Below are 20,402 nucleotides of genomic sequence, written 5' to 3' on the forward strand. Positions count from 1 at the left end.
AAAAAAAAACAAGCAGACATTTCACTATAGGATTGAGGGGAAAATTGTGGAACTCACGTGATAAGAATGCATCAAAATGTTACTTTTTTAAGGTTAGGTCTCATACCTTTTATAGCCTCTGTAGTTTCATTCTGACACACTTTTTTCCTTCTCAAAACCTGCCTGGGAAAAGTGATTCTTTAAAGACACAGAAACCAGAAATAAATGTTCTCACTGTCTGAGAAAACTGATAAAAGCCAATCAAAAAGGAATTTGAGCTCTTGTTTTGGATCAGTTACAGTAGGTCCCGCGTGGGACAGAAAGTAACGTGCTCCTGCCCATGAGTGGCTTGCAGTTTAGTTAAGTAAACAAGACATCTGAAAAGCATCAACTATGAGAAGGAGTGCATTAAATTTTTGAGGAAGATAAACTATTGAAACAAAAACTTAAGTCATATATTGTATTTCCCATGTATGTTGTCCTCTTAAGCAGTTTCTAACAACTACAGTGTTGCAGAAATTTTCTAATATGCATCTTCAGAGATAATGAAGTATAAGTAGTCATACACTGCTTTTTTGTATGTAGAAGGAAGTGGAAAATCTAGTGGTGCTCCTCTTATACTCGCAGAAAACTGTCTTTTCGGGGAAAAAAAAATCCTGGCTAAGTGTCATTCTGGTTTCCAATTTAATATATTTTCCATGATTAATATTTTAATACCAAGCATGTATTAGTTATCTGTTGCTGTCTAACAAGTTATGACATGCAATAATATCAACCTCTCAGCAGACTTTAATAATACAAATCATATAATGTCCTTGGCTAATATTTGATGGCTTGTAGTCAACATACATTTGTTGGAGCATTGTCGCTCAAGGTGCTGTTCTCAGAGCTACCTGAGAATAGAAAGAAGTAAAAGTCAATATCACTGCCCAAGTGGAGTTTGTGCTTCACTTGAGGGATATGAAAATAATGCAATGAAATAATAGACCCTAGGCAGTATGATGGCTGGCAAAGAGCTTACTTATGTGTTATCTAACACTCATTTCACGGACAAGAAAACTGAAGTCTAGTCTAGAAAGACTCAAAGGGTGGGCAAAGTGACATAGAGCTCCTTAGCCGTCTGAGCAGAGCCAGGCCACAGGTCTCCAGGCCAGTGTGTTTTTTTTCTTCCTTTGTTAGGTAAGATACACCTAAGTTAAAACCATGTGGCATAGACTGTAACAGCCAAATAAGTTTTAGGAAAGGAAGGTGGTGGCTTTTAGTAGTCAAAGAAGAATAGGAGGAAATATGATTGGATGTAAATGTGAACAATAGCAGAGGAAGCGAAATAATCCAGCCCATGAGAACCAAATACTTGTTTTATCTGTGGGACAGAGATAAAACCAACCAGACAAACTTGACCAGTGCATATTGGGCAATGGAGGGAAATTGGGCTGGAGGGACCTGAAAGTGTGGGAGAGGAACTTGGACTTGATGTGGTAGATCACCAGGAACTATTCTCAGTCCTTGAGCATGAAATGACACCATGAAAGTGGGATTAAGGAAGATTATGTTTGTTTGCCAAGAGAACTGGATAGTGTATGCGTTTTTCTTTTCTTACATTCTGTGTATTCCAAGTAGGTTAAACACTGTGTTAATCAGAATAGCCTAGCTTGTGTTACAGCTACAAATTAAGCCTGAAATTACAGTGGGAGACTTAATATGTAAACGTGTTTCTTGCTTGTAGCACTTGGCCAACACAGGTGTGTGGGGCATGGGGGTGGGAGTTTGACTTACTCATTTAGGGACTCAGGTTGGCAAAGGTGCCACTGTCTAGAGCAGCAGTCCTCAACCTTTTTGGCACTGTGGACCAGTTTCACAGAAGACAATTTTTCCACAGATGGGGGTGGGCGGGGGGAGGCAGAGCTCAGGTGGTGATGTGCAGCCCTGTTTTCCCCGGGTGTTGGGGACCGTAGGTCTAGAACATTGCCAATCATTGTGGCAGAAGAGGAGCTGGATATAACATTCCTTACTGCTCTCTAATGCTTCGACCTGGAAGTGACGTATGCCACTTTGGCCTCCAAACCCATTGGCCAGAAGTAGTCACATGTCCCCCACAGGGGAACATGAAGCTATTTGGTGAGCAATGTCACTTTCAAGGCTTTCAGAGGACCTAGAACATATAATTTTACTTGTTTAAGAGAGAAAATATAGTGATAAAGAGTGCAGGTACTGGAGCCAGCGTGCACATGGACAGTCTAGCTCCCCCACTGACTAGCTGTGTGACTTTGGGCAAGTTACTCAACCTCTCTGGAGCATAGTTTTGTCATCTGTAAGATGAGGACAGTAAATAGAACAAGGCTTACAGGATTATTGTGAGGTTTGAATGAGTTTACACATACAAAGTGCATAGACCACTATGCTATGTAATTGTTAGCAAGTATTTATTATTGTTGTTATAACTTTAATCTGCTGACTTCTGGTACAGCATCCTAAAGGAAGGCTTAAGTTTCTGACTCTAATTGAGGACCTCATAGAGAAAGAGGTTGTAGTAATTTAGGTGTGCAATGGCCAATGTCTAGACTAGGATGATGATATTGGGCAAAGAAAAGGTGGGCAAGAGAGTGTGCAAAAGGAAAAAACCCAAGCACAGATTTGTTCACCATCCAAATGCCATGGATGAGGAGAGGATGGGTAGGTGTGGGTGACAAGGAATGCAAGTAGTTAGTGAGAAATTGGGGTATGCTGAACAGAGAAAGACGATGAGCTGAAGTTCAGATGTGTTTTGGGGAGTTGTCCAAGGTATAGGCGGCCATGGGAAAGGGAAGAATGGAGCTGCCCGTTACTGAGCAAGTTTCAAGTGGTGACATCTGAATGGTTTGGGTTTCAGTCTCAGCTCTAGCCTGCCATGTGGGCTTGGTGCTCTAGTTTCCTCATCAGCAAAATGGGGACAATAATATGACAATCATACCCTCTCTTAAGGTAATGAGGATTGGCGGATATAATGCCTGTGCAGTGCTTGGAAAGTGGCATGTAGTAAATGATCAATAATGTTCATTTTTAGCTCATTAAGGCTTTAATTGAGTAGACTTTGGGGGGCTGTCTTTTAAGCAGTTTTTCTGGGTTTTATATAAATTTTCCATTGGCAGTAGTCTACAGGGAGCAGTCTACTTGTGTAGTCCTCCTTGAGTTAAAAACAATGAGCCTTGCCACTGGGTCACTTCTAATCTCCATGCTTTTCATTTTCTTGTTCTTCACCCAAATACTTAGTGAACCAATATTTTTAGCTCTGTAGAGAATAACAAGTTACAATGGGTTGTAAAGTCACCAAAACAGACCATTTTAAGGGCTAATTTAAAATCAGTGCTTCCCCTTTTAAAATTGCATGCCACCTTGTAGTCATTAGCAGGAGCCACTGCACTTGCCTCTTGAAATACAGAATTATTTCTGTATCTGTTAAATGGGCTTGTTAGCAAATTAGTTCTCTTCTCCAATATGTCTCATTTAAATCACAGGGTCTTCAAGAACATACACTCTACATCGTGTACCTGTCTTCAGTTACTTGTGTGCTCTAGTATATGTAGTGAAGCATTTAGGGTATTTTTTATTTCATTGAGAATTTAAAAACTTTACAGATATTTCAATAGGGTTTTAGAATTTTGTTAGTAATAGTACAAAACATGTGCTGTTCAATTAAACAGATATTTGCGAACCTTCTATGTGCCAGGCTCTGTGCCAGGTGTTGTGTATATTAACAGATGAGGTCCTCATTCTCATGGTGCTTACAGCCTGGCTGAGTTTATAACTGACCTATTGTTGGGTTATTTGTCCTAGTTAAGGATTATAAGGCCTGCCAGCATATAATAAAGCAGTTAAGCTTTCCAACACTTTTTCAGGATCCACATGATTCAGTTCTGTCTTCTTTATGGCTAGGATACCGAGTTAGGGTTACGTTCCTGATGATGCTGTTAATTTACCAGGTGCCTTTTATGGACTTAGGTTTCTTTATAAACTGCAGGTGATACTGTCTGCGCATCCTGTTTTGTGAAAAGGAGGACACTATATAATATAGACTATTTTGTGAATTATTGAGATCTTCAGATATACCTGCTGACATTTCTGACACCTGACATTTACTACTCTGTACTATCACTGAATAGTTAATGAAATGCACAGCAAAGGCCTTTTGAAGGAGAATGATTTGCTGAGTTTGACTGGAGTAGAGAGTTTTTAAAAAAATATTAGACATGGGTTTAGAGTTTACCTTTTTGGCAGTATGGCTACTGATGACTAGATAAAATCATTTCTATGAATTTGTGATATAGTAGAAGAAGCAGAAAACTGAATAGATGAAAGAATGTTATCCTTTTATTAAACGCTATAAGTATTTACTTTCTTGTTTGAAGGATCCTGAGAGTTGACCCCATGCACACAGAGAATACTCTCATCTGCTATGAGGCAGCATGTTGGCTCACACATCCCACAAAGAGTCCAAGCTCCAAGGTAGTCATAGAACTAGGCCACCATAAAGAGGCTCTGAGATTAAGGAAGCTTTGTTTCTGGTTTTCCTTTAGTGGCCTTCACAATGGTTTCTCTTTAGAGATCCAACTCAGATGACTGCCCAAGTGCCGCCTTGCATAAAATTTAGTGTTTTGCCCTTTCTTCTCCTTTACCTGGGAAAGTTTATAGATAGAGTGAAGGAAGGGCACTAGATTCTGACTTTCATCTATGTGGTCTCACCTGTCTCTGTAAGGTGTTACAAAAACTGGTAAATGATGTTGAATCAATCATTATGATTAATTTTCTTACAGAGTGAAAGTTGAAAATGAGTAAGATAGGAATTTAAAAAAAAATAAATCCAGGGCATAAAGTCCAGGAAAAATTCAAAATATGACTCATGATATATCATTTTATTTCATTGTCTCCCATTACCAAAATTAGTATCATTGCCAACAGAAATTCTGTATTGGGGTAATTTTGGGAGTAAAACAAATTTGAGCTGGCAGGTTGACTACTTGCAAATATAAGCTACTCATACTAAATGAGTATTAAGGTACTCATTTGAGCAAGTATATAATGTTGTAAAGAATCCTGAGGACTCGTAAGTTTATAATTTTGCATTTTACTCCCTATCTTATTTAGGCAAGTAACAGCTATATCCCTCACGGCTCATCATCCTCCCACGTCCCCCGGAAAGCTTTCTGAGAACCCAGACTATTGAAATACTGTAGATACAAGGTGCTACCAACTTGAAGGGAAAAAGAGAAAATGATCCCCTAGAGATCTAAAGAAAACCAAGCGTATACACGTATTTTTTATTCCCAAGAAGAATTTCACAAGTAGACCCTCCTCCCAGTGGGGTACCTCCATATATAGTCGTTGTCATGTTCATAAGCAATGGCCCTGAAAGACTATGCTGGCTGTTTGAGAGAAAGCTCGACGCTTTCATTGCCTCAGTCATCATCATTTGTAACATTGCTAATCTATCAGATCTATCTATCAGATCTATCTATTGCTAATTATATTCTCCCTGTAATTCCTGCTGATGTTGACAGCATTGAATAACAACATACTCATAATTTTGTAGCATCCTGGTCTTTATTCCAAAAGAGTTCTCTGAAACAGTTTTATGACTCAGAACAAAACAAAAAACTGGTGTTACCAAGGGGATAAAATCGAAGAGTGAAAGAAACATTGATTTAAGAAATATGTTACCAAAAAAATATGTTACAATATTAACATTTTTACACTGGCAATATACAATCTAATCAGTCTTTTTTCTTTTGCCAAACTATTGGCAGGAAATATTAATGATTAAGTTTTTTATTAAAATAAAATTTTTCTTTTTACATTGAAAGTTATTAAGATAGCCTCCCTATGATATATTATTTCACTTACAAATAGAACTTTGCTTTATGTTGTTCTCTTGAGCTTACTTCCAAGTTGGAGGTGGGAAAGTAACCAATGAAAGGAATTTAAAAGAATCTTAATTCAAGTTGAACAATCATTTTGCCTTATAAGAAAAGTCCTGCAAAATTTGTCATACAGTTTACTTTGCTATAAATCCAAGATAGAATCCTTTTTACTTTCCATTTAAAGACTTGGAATGTATCATCATCTGTGTTTCTGTCATTTCACGTGAGTTTTCTTCGGGGGCTGACTTCACAGCACTGGAAATTGATACACTGACTTGACGTTTCAGCATCTTCATAACCTTTCTCTTATACCCTTTACATGCAAAGAAATATATAAAAGGGTCCATGCAGCAATTGAAGTTCATCAGGCATACTGTAAAGTGCAGAGAAATCTGGAATGAATGTCTTTGGCTACATACCACATCAGGAATATGAAGCTTTTGAATCATATGTTGAATAATTGCAACATGGTAAGGTGTGAAACAGAGAACAAACACAACAATGATAAAAATAATTGTGTTGAGAGCCTTTTTGTTTACACCAGATTTCTCAGCTAGTGGGTTTTGTTTGGCAGTTTTAAAGAGTTTGCAGCAGATTTGAGAGTAGCAGATGAGAATGATTAAGAGTGGAATCACATATCCTATGAAACATGCACCAAGCAGAATCCAGGGGAGAGATTTTGTTCCTTCAAAGTTTGGATATTCCATGCATGTAATCCGTCCAGGCTCCTGTTTTGACATAGGGTTGATGAGGAGTGGGAGTGTCTGAGCAAATACTAGAATCCAGACAAATATGCACACGCCTTTCGCATGCTCAATCCTTTTCATCTTGTTGTATCGTAGAGGGTGCACCACAGCAAAGAAGCGATCAATGCTCAGGCAGGTCATAAAGTTCACACCTGCATATGTGTTGATGTAAAACACCAGAGCCGTTATCCTGCACAAAGTGTCACCGATTCTCCAGTCAAAACCCATGGCATAGTAGGCTATCCGTGTAGGCAGTGCAGTGGTAAAAAGTATATCGGAAATCACCAAATTTGTTGAATAGAGGGTGGTAGAGTTGATTTTTTTCCTGTTTTGAATAATGACAACCAAGGCCAACAAGTTTCCCACAAGCCCAATGATGAAGACAAGGCTGTAATGCAGAGGCATTAATATCCTTGCTGTGTTGTGGTGTGCGTAGAGATCACAGTCATCGCCCTGAGGGGTTGCAGAAGGTGTAGTAAAATTGTCAGCCATTTTTATATCCATTGATTGTGGTCAAGCTCTCTAGAAAAAAACAAAGAGGCCATTTAATTAAGAGCATATTCATTCAGTTTCATTACCCATCAGTTAAGAAAAAAAAGAAAGAAAAAGCACATTTAACTTAAAGCAATATAAAGTGTCCCTCATATACATAACTTTTAGTTATAAGGTTTATATAATTTTTCAAAATCTATATAACATGGTTGCATATATGATAACAGGAAGAACAGAGAATAAAATGTATGATTTTACTGTCATGATTTGGTGGCTTTGACAAAGCCCCAGCAAAGGAAATCAAACCATCTAAATAGGGCAATTGCATTTTTTGTGAAAAAGGAATGTAATAACTTTTTAGGCAGAAATCCCCTTCCTTTTCTGAATCATTGTCTGGTTAAGAATAAAATTATGTAAAGCACCCCACATTTCAGATGGGCGCTAAACTTTGCTTTTAAATTGAATTTCAGTTGGACTTTTTTTTTTTTTGGCCAAGTGTATATCACTGCCAGGAAATGAAATCAGTCATACATTTATGTAGTGAAATATGAACTTACCACAGTGATCTGATTTGTGTTAACCTAAATGTATGAGAAATAAGCTTAGGCCGTGTTAGGAACTGAAAGTTAGGTTTTCTTTTAAAAAAGAGAAGAAGACGACCACAACAACCATGACTAAAATGACAAAAGAATAAAAAAGAAAATGAGAGAGAAAAAGACTTAAGCTACTTCAAGGCAAACTTTTAAATTTCTAAACTCTGTCGGTACTCCATGGATGCTTGCAGTTTACATTTCTACATTTGCACGTAGTAGCAAGCATCACACACATGGTATTTTGTGCCCTGATTTAGTCACTTAACATCTTCATATCAGTGTAATCTTTATATTGGTCATGTGTAGATTTTATGTAGACATTTGATAGGTGTTCTGCAGTATTCCAGTGTGTTCATACATAATTTGCCTAGCTGCTGCCTTCATGAACACTTGGCTCCTTTCCAGTTCTTTTCTTGTTATGGATAATGTTAAGACAGAAATTTCAAGTCCTAAATTGAAAAATGGAAAACTACTGCAGTAAAGCTCCATATGTGAGGGTGAACTTTGATGAAAGCAGGAAGAACAATAAATCCTGTGTGGTTATTTTTATAAGAAAAATAATTTCTCTTATAGAACTGTCTGTGCATAAATCTCATCTGGAAGTCACCAGAATTAAAGGAGACTTTCAACAGATGTGATGCTGCTGCTATATAGTAAAGGAAGAAGACTATCTTTACCATGATGAAAAGCACTGTCTACAAATCTACTCCTCTATCTACTGTATTAAATGAATTGGGTCTCAATAACTTTATTCTAATAACCTTAAATCAGTGATGGTCACAGGCACTAAGGTTATCAGGGGATTGTGCTTCTGTTAGAGGTGTGCATTACATACAGTGTTGAGATGTTAGTCATTACAGTTTGGAAACATAACCTAAAGCAAAAGACAGCAGAGATGGAAACAGAACATTTTATTACCTAAGGGAAGACCGGAAAGGAGACCATGGGAAAAAACAAAGAATTAGGATGGTAAGTAGGAAAAACAAAATAAGAGGGTAGGACTGTGTCACAACAAACTTAAATGGGTTAAACTTGCATATTAAAAGAGACTGTCAGTTTAGATTTTTTTTTTTTTTTTTTTTTTTAAGAGACAGGGTCTCGCTCTGTTGCTCAGGCTAGAGTGCAGTGGCGCAATTATAGCTCACTGCAGCCCCGAACTCTGGAGCTCAAGTGCTCCTCCCACCTCAGCCTTCGAAGTAGCTGGGACTGCAGTAGCTAGGACTACAGGCATGCGCCACCACACCCGGCTAATTTTTTAAAAAGATTTTTTGTAGAGGCAAGGTCTCGCTCTATTGACCAGGCTGGTCCCAAACGGTTTAAATTTTTTAAAAATCCTTCTGTATGCTGCTTAGTTATAACTCAAAGTGATTCAGAAAGGTTGAAAAGAAATGGGAAAACACATACCAGACAAATCCCAACCAATAAAAAGATAGAGTAGCAATGTTGACATCAGAAAAAATAGAATTCAAGGCAAATCCTATATTAATAGGAATTAAATAGGTCACTATAAAAGTTAAAAAAAAATAACAGTACACAAAGAACACAAAAATGATCACAAAATATGCACGTAACAGCAAAACTTGACAAAATTTGAAAGAGAAACCGGCAAATCCACAACCATGGAGATCATATACATTTCTATTAGAATATACCAGATAAAGAGATTAAAGACTTAGAAGATTTACACATCATGATTTACAAGCTAACAGAACTTGTGCTGAAGGCATATGAGCATATCTGCAAATTTGACCACATGGCAGGTCATTAGAGAAGTCCCAGAACTTTCAGAAAATCATTATTTAGCAGACCACATTGCCTAACAGCAGTGCAGCGAAATTAGAAATCAGTGATGAAAAGATAAAGGATAAATTTGGAAACTAAAAAATGTGTTTCTAAGGAACTCATGGGTTAAAGAAGAAATCACGGTGAAAATTTTGAAATGGTTAGAACTAAACGACAAAAATATAATACTATCCACCAAAACTGTATGATACAGCTAAGGCATTAATCTGAGGTAGATGCAAAGCCTTGCATGCATTTATTAAAAAAAGAAAAGATTGAAAATAAGGAAGTTAAATATAGAGCTCAAGAATCTAGAAAAGAACAATTTGTCCAAAGAAAATGGAAATAATAAAGATAATTGCAGGAATTAATGAAATAGAAAACAAAAGACAATAAATATAGACCTCATATTTTTGTGCAGAGAAAAAAATGGAGTGGTTCTTAAATAGGAAATGATGAAGATTGCATTGTGGAATAAAAGAAACCATTTTTCCATTTGCTTGGGAAGGGCTTCATGTGAGAAGCAACTTTTCAGGAAGTGAGACTAGACATGAGGGAGAGGTGAAAATTCCAGGCAAGGGTTGCAGCTTAGGAACTGGCATCAAGAACTTCTTTTATTAATATTTTTCTAATCTCTGTGAGCATGTTTCTTTTTTTCTGAAAAATATCAACATATGTTTTGAGGAATATTTCAAAGCAGTTTCATGGGAATTGCCTTTACAATACATGGCAGTAAAAAAAAAAAAAACTTCACTGTGGAGTCTGAGAATCTATATGAATAATTATTACTATAGAAATTAGGAAAGTGACACTAATGTAAGACTCAGAGACTAAGGTGCCGTCACTTGCCAGTTTGTAAATGCACATCTGACTGCTTCACTGAATGAGATATGGCATCCAGTAGAGCCAGAAATGGCCAGGGTTTCAGAACAGTTTAAGAATGTTTAACACAGTGTTAGCTATATAATTATAGTATTGATTGCAAACAGTTCCCATATCTCATTAGGGATTGGTTAAATATTTTATGATTTATCCATACATTGGAACTTAATGCAGCCACCAAAGATGGAAACATAGATGTTTATTCCTTGACAGGGAATTATGTTAAGTAGGGAAAGCAGATTATACAAATTGCCACTTTTTGCGAGGGCGGGAAGCAAATACACACACACAGACACACACACATACACAGAAAGATGCCTGCATGGATATATATGCCAAAACATAATGTTGTACAAGTGATTTGGGGGCTTTATTCCTATGTCCTACTTTTTTGTTTGTTTTGGAGACAGGGTGCCACTCTGTTAGAGCAGGCTAGAGTGTAGTGGTATCATCATAGTTCACTGCAACCTCAAACTCCTGGACTCAATCCTCTTGCCTCAGCCTCCCCAGTAGCTGGAACTACAGGCACATGCCACTGCACCCAGCTGATTTTTCTATTTTTAGTAGAGATGGTGTCTCACTCTTGCTTAGGGCAGTCTTGAATGCCTGAGTTCAAGCGATCCTCCTGCCTCGGCCTCCCAGAGTACTAGGATTACAGGCATGAGCCACCATACACAACCTATCCTCAATTTTTAATGCTGAACATAAATTGACTGAAATGAATAAATACGTAAAAATTTTTTAAATCTGTGGAAAGGAATTTTAATTCAGCTCTTCTTGCAAAAACCTTGTCATCTAACATACTTTTCAAAGCTTGCTGTTCAGTGTTCTTAATTCAGATTTATGAATTAACTTACTGGGTATCTACCTTTAAATCAGCATATAGAAACCTTACAGCAGCCCGAGTCTTGCTATCTCCTACCTACTTTCCAGGTGAGGAAACGGAGGGTCCGAGAGGTTAAAGTTTACGCTGGATCCTTCTTTGTGATGACCCGGCTTCAAGTCTGCTCCTCTGTTAATTCCTTTGCGGGGGCAGCTGTTTCATGCTGCCCTTGAAGCACTGAGGGTTTGTGGTTTCAAAGTGGTCTAGGCCTCAAGGGCAATTGTTACCTATAAATATAGACAGCACAGGCACACCATGGCCCAGCTGCTCCAGAGCAGAGGGACAACTCTTCCTAAGAGCAGGGGGAGCCCACTTCCAGGAGAGGTGCCTTCCCAAATGGGAAGCCACCTGTGGCCACACATCATAGTACCCTGAGGGGGGCCCTGTCCCTCTTACTGACCGCCACTGTGCTGGAGTTGGCCAAAGAAGGGCACTTGCAGAATGTGGACATGTAACTGGGGTGACTCGGAGATGATCTTGGGTAAGGGAAACTCAAGGTTGTTTCAAAATTTTGGATATTTAGTAACCTCTCAAAGGTTGATTCCACTAGATAACTCTAGTATGTCACTTTAGCTCTTGCTTATATCTGTCCAATGTTATTAATGCTGTAATGTTCTAATGCTGTAGTTTTAGCCAATTTTATGATCTCCAAATTGAGGGGGAAATCCTTTCATGTACTTGAGTGTTGTTATCCCATTCTTATATCAGCCAATCCCAATTTATGATAATTTTCCTCAGAGATATTACTTCATACCCTCCCTCAATCATCTTATGAATTCCTTTCCCGAAACTTGAATTAACTCCATTCTTTTATTCAGCAAAAATTGTTCTTAATGCTTCCATGTGCTAGATCCTGAGACTACAGAAATTATACCTTTTTATATTAGAGGGTCCAGAAGTGAAGGATAAATGTATTATGTTGGGAATGTGCAATTATCTGAGTGAAGTGTTATCTCACAGTTCTTTGCTGTGTTCTTTCTCATACATATCAGTATTCTTCTAGCTCTTTGCATTACAGTACACCTGTATCAGCCTTTGGATTATAAATTCCTCTTTTAATCATTTTTTAGGTATAACTTTAAATTCTTGAAGATATTTTAAGTATTTTATATTTTAATTATTATTAAGCAGCAGCTTCTGTCGTGTTATTTTAAGACACACACACACACACGCGCACACACACACACAGAGAGAGAGAAGCAAATTTGAAAATACTGTCACTTCTCATTGTGTTGCCTAGGGAAAAGCCTAAAGAAATCTGTGTTCTAAATCTTTTTTCTTAGAACACTAATATCAGAATTAACTTTTTCTTTTTCCTTTTTTCGAAGATAGAGTCTCACTCTGTTGCATGGGCTAGAGTGCAGTGGCATCATCATAGCTCACTGCAACCTCAAACTCCTGGGCTCAAGCCATTCTCCTGCCTCAGTCTCCCAAGTAGCTGGGACTACAGGTGTGCACCGCCATGCTGGCTAAAGAATTATAATTTTCTAATGAAATGGGATTAGTGGTCCCTAAGCTATCTTTCAGGCTCTACACACTGAGGGGCAGGAGTCAGGACGGTAGCCTTTGCCCTGAGAGCACAGGTAGTGACTGGGACTGCATGAAGTGTGGATCCTTATTCAGGTTGAACCTGAGGAACAGGCTCTGTTGGCCTTCAAAACACTGTTTTTCCTGAAAATTAACCACATGGCAGCCAACCTGGAAGCCATCTATGCCCTTGTCTTGTTTTTACTGGTAAACAAAGGAGACAATACCTGTTTTGTGTCTAATGCATTTTGATCCTTTTAATGTTACTGTTATCCTAAACATGTAAAACATTAAGTTTCTTCCTCAGCAAAATATCTTCCAAAGTATTTTTACTTATGTTTTTGGAAGTGAGTCTGTGTGTGTTTTTCTCTAGAATTTATTTCATTGCTAATAGAGTTGCTAACATTTCTTGAGATATTATCATCTCATTTTTGCATAACCGGACATGTTGACATGAACTGACAGGTTCTTTCTAGCCACAAAAGGAAAAAAATAAAAGGCCTCTAAAAAACTCATTTATTGGTGTTTAAGAAAATTATCTAAGCTCTAATGTAATTTGTACTCTGGAAATATTTACCTTGGATACCAACTTGGAGGCATTTGTGTTTTTTTCCACATTTGTGTTTTTTACGTATGCCTTCTGTGATCCTAATTTACTTTAGTTGAATAATTAAAGTGTTTTCTTAGCTTTTATTCATGACAGAAACAGCACAGAACCTTCATCTATTCAAGGACTTAAGTTGGTGCTAGATTAACAGCATTTGGTTTTTGCTTTATGATTCCTGAAATGTCACCTTTACCCCCAAATACTTATTTATTTTTACAGTCATCAACACCTCAAATGAAAAGTGGCTAAACTTCTAGGAATTCTGTTTAAATTTAGGCTTGAGCAATGACTTGAATGGGTCAAGTCATGCTGAAATGATACCATTTGGAGGTGGCTTCTCTGTAGTGTCAAATCTGCCCTTGACTCAGCTTACGCAGAGAGGTCATCTGACTCAAAGTGCCCACAGTGAGTGCACCAAAGGGGAAATTCCAGGAGCACACTTTCAGAAACAACCAGGGGAGCCTCCAAGATATTAATTATATTTATATATTGTTAAATGATAAGTGTTGTGTAATCCAGTTCTTTCTCCGATTTCTGTTGCTACACTGTCCTTTGTTTATTTGCTTGAGGAAAGGTTAAGATCGAGGAGAAATTTCTGGAATAGGGAGAAATAAAATCACTGGGAAAGGAGAGGGAAGATGAAGGCTCCAGGCTAATTGGAGTCACAAGCATATGGTTCTACTGAGGAAATAAGACAAGCACAGAAGTATCAGGACTGTATGCTGAGGCTGTTTCAGTTCCCTTGAGAACAAACATGCTCCATGGAAGAAAGAAATCATTCTTTACTTCTTCTGCTTACCTAGTTTTATAAGTATTTCTTAATTATTTGAAAAAGCCTCCTGTTCTTGTTCAAACAGGGACATCTGAGTTTAGTCCAGTGTCACACATGCTGGATCCTAGCACTCAACCAATGACTTTCTCACCTCCTTTTAGCTAAACAACCATCACCTGAGCCCTTTGCCTGTAAAATGGACAGGAGGGAAACATTAATTCCTGGTCGTGGAGCTGTGACCAGCACAGTCATGGCCTCCTGTTCCTTCACTGCCACTTCCAGCATGCTGCTTACTGACTACCTGAATAGTCAGTACATGCCCCTTAACCTCGTTAAGAGCATCTTTTTACACCTTAAGGTGATTTTTCCCCAGCCAGCTCTGAGTCCTAGTTTGATAGCTATGTCTATTTCCATGATTCATTTTTTAGAAGGATTGAGGCAATGATCCCTATATCCTTCCCCAAAATCACACAGAGCAGAGTGATGATATCAGAGGAGAGAGTTGACTGTGGTCAGTCTATTTGAGGGGACCTCCCCTGCCTCCTGGGGAGCTCGCTTTCTGTGGCCCATGGGAGTGTGGCAAAGTTGAGGGGCTCAGTGGGCAGCCTTAGCCCTGTGACCTAGCTGGTGCCCCCTTGTCATAGCCCACTTCAGGCCATCTCATAGTATGTCTGCCGAAGGCCATTTACAGAACAAAGCACAGACAACTTTTTAAAAACAGAACAAAACAGTGTTTACCAGTCTGCAGTTTCCTCGTTGTGCCTCGTGTGGTGTCCTGAACCCAGTGGGCACTCCGAGAAGACCACCTTCATTCAACTTCCAGGCACATCCATTGGAAATGAGGGAGAGTGGAAGGTGCCTGAACATGGGGTTCTTTGGCTAAACAGCCACTTGTACATTTGGGGTTTCACATATTTCAGCCATTTTTCTTTCACTGATCATTTATTCCTTGTGTGGCTTTTGGCAGCTTTAATACTGACTAGGAAGGTATGGAAGTCATTGAAGATGAAGATGACATAATGTTTAGGAAACTGGAAGAAACTAAAGAATCCCACTGTAGTGCTCATTTCACTGTAATAAAGATACTCTATGTTTCCATGTGGTGTGATCTGTAGGATCCTATACATGGGATAACTAACTGCATGCTACCAAAAGGTTTTTCATAATGAAGCTCTGTCTTTATGATATTTCCCTTCTGAGTACAAAATGTTTCTGGAAATAGTATGTACCTTTTTTCCTTTAAGTTCAAGGGAGTTAGAATTTTTTTTTTTTCTCTATTATTTCATGGAAATTAGACAGGAACATTAAATGTCCTTAATTTATGCATAAACTGAATTCCAGATCCATTTGGTCATTTGCTCAGGGTCTCCCTGAGGTAGCTAAGGCTGGGGTCATGGAGGTGTTGGGGACTCTGTGTCCTCCCTCATATGCTCCCTGCAGTCAATTAGCAGTGACTGCGTCTCAGCCTCCTGGCCCCCTTCTGCACAGGGCCTCTGCTCTGCCCCACACGTCCATGTCTGTCGCTCTGCCCATCTGTGTGCTGTCCTCTGCCTGCCTTTGGACACCCACCCGTCTCTCTGGAGCCACTACAGCTGCCTCTGTCCAGGCCCTTCACATGAGGCCATGGAACCCTGGGCAGACCACAAGTGCTGCACCACGACTCAAAATTTTCTTCATAAACTGGGCTCCGCTCCCTCTTCAGCCAAGTCCCTGGACGGCTTCGCTCTGATTGTGCCCTGGCTCCAGCCATAGTGAATTACTTGGAATCTTTGCATGTCCCATATTCCCTCACAGCGCTGTGCCAACAGCACTCTTCCCTCTGTCTGGTGCCCCTTCCCCTGTCCTATGTCCTCCGCTCCTACTTTCCTTCAAGACTGAGTTCCAAGTGTCCTGAAAGCTTTCCTGATTTCCATCATCCCGCACCCCCCGCCCCCGAAAGGCAGAGTAGGGTGTCCTTGCTAGAGCACTGTGCTCTGTAGTAGTGTCTGTGGTGGTGATCTTTTTGCTGCCTCCCGCAAGCCTCTGAAGTACTGTGAGTGGGGACGTGTGATGGTGTTAATTTCTTCTATCTCAAGCTGACCCATGGTTGATATTTAATAAATACCCACTGGTTAAAGAATAGCAGAATCCCAGCTTTCTTGATCTTCAGTGAAAGGTTCTTTGTCAGACTACAGTAAGCCCTTAATGAGTAATAATAACCAATATTACTAAGCCTGTGTTCCAGGCACTGCCCTGGGCTCACTACACATATTCACTCGTTAAATCCTCACAAAACATTCACAAGTCCCTTTACTGATGGTAAAACTGAGGCACAGAGCACTTAAGTGAGCTGCCTAAAGACACAGCTGTTAAGTGTAAGGATTCAAACCCAGGCAGAAATCACACTCAGTACAATACATGTTATCCCTAGTGCGTGTTTCCAACGTGATCTGGTGTTATGGCTAGAACATAAAATGGGAGGATGTCTCAGAACTTTAACACATACTAACTCATACCTGTTTGAACAAGGGTGAAGAGGTGGGTACCTTGTATAATGCTTAAATCAGGGCTTTTGGTGTGCCTGTCACCAGAATAGTGTTCATTGTACCCATGAATTTAGTTTTACATTACTTTTACAAATACTTTTAGGCATTTGCAGATATTTAACAAAATATTTTTATTTTTCTCTTTGGGCTTCCAAAATACCTTAAGAATCTGTATTACTGCCACAGTTTTCAGAGGATTTTCACATGCATTATCTCATTTTGTATCGATGCCCAATATTTTACAGACTTCTCGGGAAGCTGATAAACTACCCAGACTGGAGGATACTGCATGTCCTCAGCACATGCCACACTCAGGGCCTTTTAACAACTCCAGCAGGCCTTACCCTAGCAGAGGGAGAAGGATCCCTTGTAAACTCCTTTATTAGGTGGTAAGCCCTTGTATAAATGTAAACTTAAAGATGATGACTTTATCTCCTCCATCATTTTATTCCATGGAGTGTTGTAGAATCACCCTACAATAGGTATCTAGTAAATATCTATGGAATAAATGGATGAAAGTCGTATAGTGACCTGCATTAATGTTTATGCCATTAAATGACTGGTCATGGTACTAATAAGCTGTAGGAAGCCAGATGAAAGCAACTTACACAAAGAATTATCACCACAGCCACCCACATAATATATGAGCATGGGAGTGAGAATGATTTTTGGAGCAGTATGCGCTTTGCAGTTTTATGTCCAAATAGTACGATGAGCCCCCAGAGAGAAAACATGCACTAAAATACTAACAAATGTTGAGTCCTAATAATGGGCACAGCTAGATGTATAGTCATTCATAAACTCAGTCTTTACGTAAAATGCCCTATAAAATAAAGACCTGCAGATAAGTTCAAGAAAAATAAGTCCCACAGAAATGATAGGGCAAGGAAACTTTGAGTGTTGGACTATTCTTTGGTCTTTTAATGGGCAAAGAGATCAGAGAAAAATGGTGGTTTTTTAGCACTTACTATGAGAGGCAATGCTGTGAGGACATGGCAGTATTATTACTCCCCATTTTACAAATGAAGCAACTGAAGACATTAGGTAACTTGGAGGAGGACACACAACTTGTAAATAATGGAGCCCAGGTTTGAGCCTGATTCCAGAGCCCTTGCCCTTACCCATTGCACTGTATATTGTACTTAGAGTGACCCAAAAACCTGCAACTCTCACCAAAAAAACCCACAAAACTCACACCCTCCCTTAGAGGAAGACTCTTCACAGCTTTTATTTTGCCAAGAGTTTCTGTTACCTCTGTTTCCAACCTGGACATAAACATTGGCAAATGTAATTCATTGTGATTTTTTTTTTTCTAGGCATGTAGAAGTTCCAGAAAAATATATGTAGATAGGTTTAGCCCTGCTGATCATCAAATAAATGCAAACCAAACAATCAAAATTTTTTTCACTTATCTAACTAATAGGTTATATTTAGAATTAAAACATCCATGTTGGCTGACAATAAAGTCCAGACTGTTACTATTTGCTGGTAGGAGGGTTAATAGGTAAAATGTCTTTGTAAACCAAAAGTACCATTTTACATCTAAGGCTTTAAAAAATATACCCTTTGCCCCTGTTACTATCAGGATTCTATCCTAAGAAATAATCTTAAGTATAGAAAAGACATCGTATACATAGATATGTGATGAAATATTAAAATGTAAGGACTTTTTTATTTTAAATTGTGCTGACTTGTTAAATTTTATATAGAATACATTTGTCCAGGAATACTCCATTTTAAAATAATTCAGTTCCTTTTCCTTCATATTAAAGTATCCTGAAGTATTGACAATATTTGCTGATTTGTACTTGATAACTGTTTTTTGTCATTGCAAGTTCACACAGAAGTAAACAGAGTAAGCCCTGTTTTTTGGCAAAGATGTTTCTGGCATGACCCATTGCTTTCACCTAGCTTAATAAAAGCTAATTAGAACTGCCAGTCACCAGAGAATCTAAACTATATTATTAACATAATTTTTTTTTAGAATTGTTGTTAGCTGATTATTAAATAGATTCTTTTCCTTTGCCTTTTACCTTAAAACTTAGACTTTCAAAGAATTTGTTAACTCAAAAGAATTTGTTGAAAAAGCAAAATATCTGGTACTTACATTTCAGTGACTCGTTCAGGTCTCTGTGTAGTAGCTGTCAGGATTTGCCCAAACTGAAGTAAGTTAACCGTGGCATGTTGTTTTAAGAGAGACTATGCAGACATCCTTTTATGGTGGTGACTTTTTTTTCCTGTCACCCTGTGACTGAGCATATAATGATCAGTTAGCCTCATTATGTGTGTGCACTTTTTTTTTAAAATGGGAAGTGAAAATTTTTTACAGTGATTTTTTAAAAAAAAAAAAAAAAACAACTATCCAAAAGCCCCTTGGAATTTATGAATTATAGATATCTATGGAACTTTATAAACTTTTCTATAGAAGTTTAAGCATCAAAAAATTCTTTGAAAGAAACTTTAGCAATAAACCTTAACAAAAAAAAAGTTTCATAGTTACTGATGGTTTTATATTGATATTCTGTGTAAAAGTATGGGTTTTAAAATGTTTTAAGGAAAAAAATGTCGACTTTGACTGTTCTGACTACCTGGAAACTTGGTATCAGGGAGTGGTTTACCCATACTTTGTCTTATCAGCAGCTCATGAGAAAGAAACAGGTTTCTGTGGTGAGTGGGAGAACAACACAATTTTGGCTGTGGACAGGATTAGTCGTTTCCAGACAAGAGGCCAACTGAATCAGTGACTGTGTGGACACATGAGTAACAGGGAAAGTGTCAAAATGAGGCATGTTATAGGTAAAATCCAGCCTATCGTGTACCGGATGAAAGAGACCTACTCTGCCACCTTATAGTGTCAGTCCATTGAATCCAACAGTGTAACCTGGCTGTCAAAACGCAATTTATCTGTAGGCTAAATTACCAGAAATACAGTGCTCAGACCAAGAGAGGTGATGTTGTTTACATTTACCCAGGACCGATCTGGTCATTCCCAGCCAGTTCTGGGTTCTGCATTTTATGAAGGGTGTAGATGACTTAGATTATGCCTGGGGTGGTGGGATCCTGGGTAGCAGGTCTGAGGAGAAATGATTGAATAAGGTGGGAGTGTTTAGGCTTTGCAGGGATATGATTGTTACTGTCATACATTTGGAAACTATCTCATAGAAAAGGGTTTAAATTGCTTATGTCAGTCTTCCTGACTCCAGAGAATAGAAGGAGAGCCAGTTAAGAGGAAGTTACCTGAGATAGCTTTCCGATCAAAAGGTGAGAGTTCTTCATTAAAGTTGGGATCATAAAAAAAAAATGGAAAATGCCATTTCTTATTTAGATGCTTGCATAAGCTGAATGATGATTTTGAGGGATGATGTAGAGCTGTGGTCCCCAACCTCCAGACGTGGACCAGTACTGTTTATTTAGGAACCGGCCCACACGGTAGGAGGTGAGCAGCTGGTGAGCTAGCGAAGCTTCATCTCTATTTACAGCCGCTCCCCATCACTGGCATCACCTCCTGAGTTCCGCCTACTGTCAGGTCAGTGGCAGCATTACATTCTGCATTATGGTGAGTTGTATAATTATTTCATTATATATTATAATGTAATAATAATAGAAATAAAGTGCACAATAAATGTAATGCACTTAAATCATCACAAAACCTCCTCTCCACTCACGGCCCCACCCCCACCCCACCCCAGCCGGTCCGTGGAAAAATGGTCTTCCATGAAA

At 38.7% G+C, this 20,402-nt stretch overlaps 2 protein-coding genes across 2 annotated transcripts in view; one reads left to right on the forward strand and one right to left on the reverse strand.

Moving 5' to 3' along the window:
• Positions 1 to 20,402, forward strand: part of UBAC2 (UBA domain containing 2) — a 175,446-nt gene that overhangs the window by 81,436 nt on the left and 73,608 nt on the right. The window lies entirely within an intron of this gene.
• Positions 6,041 to 18,847, reverse strand: GPR183 (G protein-coupled receptor 183). Its single transcript, XM_069467056.1, has 2 exons — positions 18,790 to 18,847; positions 6,041 to 7,141 (listed from the first exon to the last, which is right to left on the reverse strand). Exon 2 carries the CDS (start codon positions 7,121 to 7,123, stop codon positions 6,041 to 6,043), a length of 1,083 nt encoding a protein of 360 aa, XP_069323157.1. The 5' UTR covers positions 7,124 to 7,141; positions 18,790 to 18,847.

The sequence above is a fragment of the Eulemur rufifrons genome, chromosome 4, assembly GCF_041146395.1.
Source record: "Eulemur rufifrons isolate Redbay chromosome 4, OSU_ERuf_1, whole genome shotgun sequence".
NCBI lineage: Eukaryota > Metazoa > Chordata > Mammalia > Primates > Lemuridae > Eulemur > Eulemur rufifrons.

What these genes read in the sequence shown, in the direction of transcription:
- GPR183 (XM_069467056.1), bottom strand. Translation starts at nt 7,123, where the DNA reads ATGGATATAAAAATGGCTGACAATTTTACTACACCTTCTGCAACCCCT.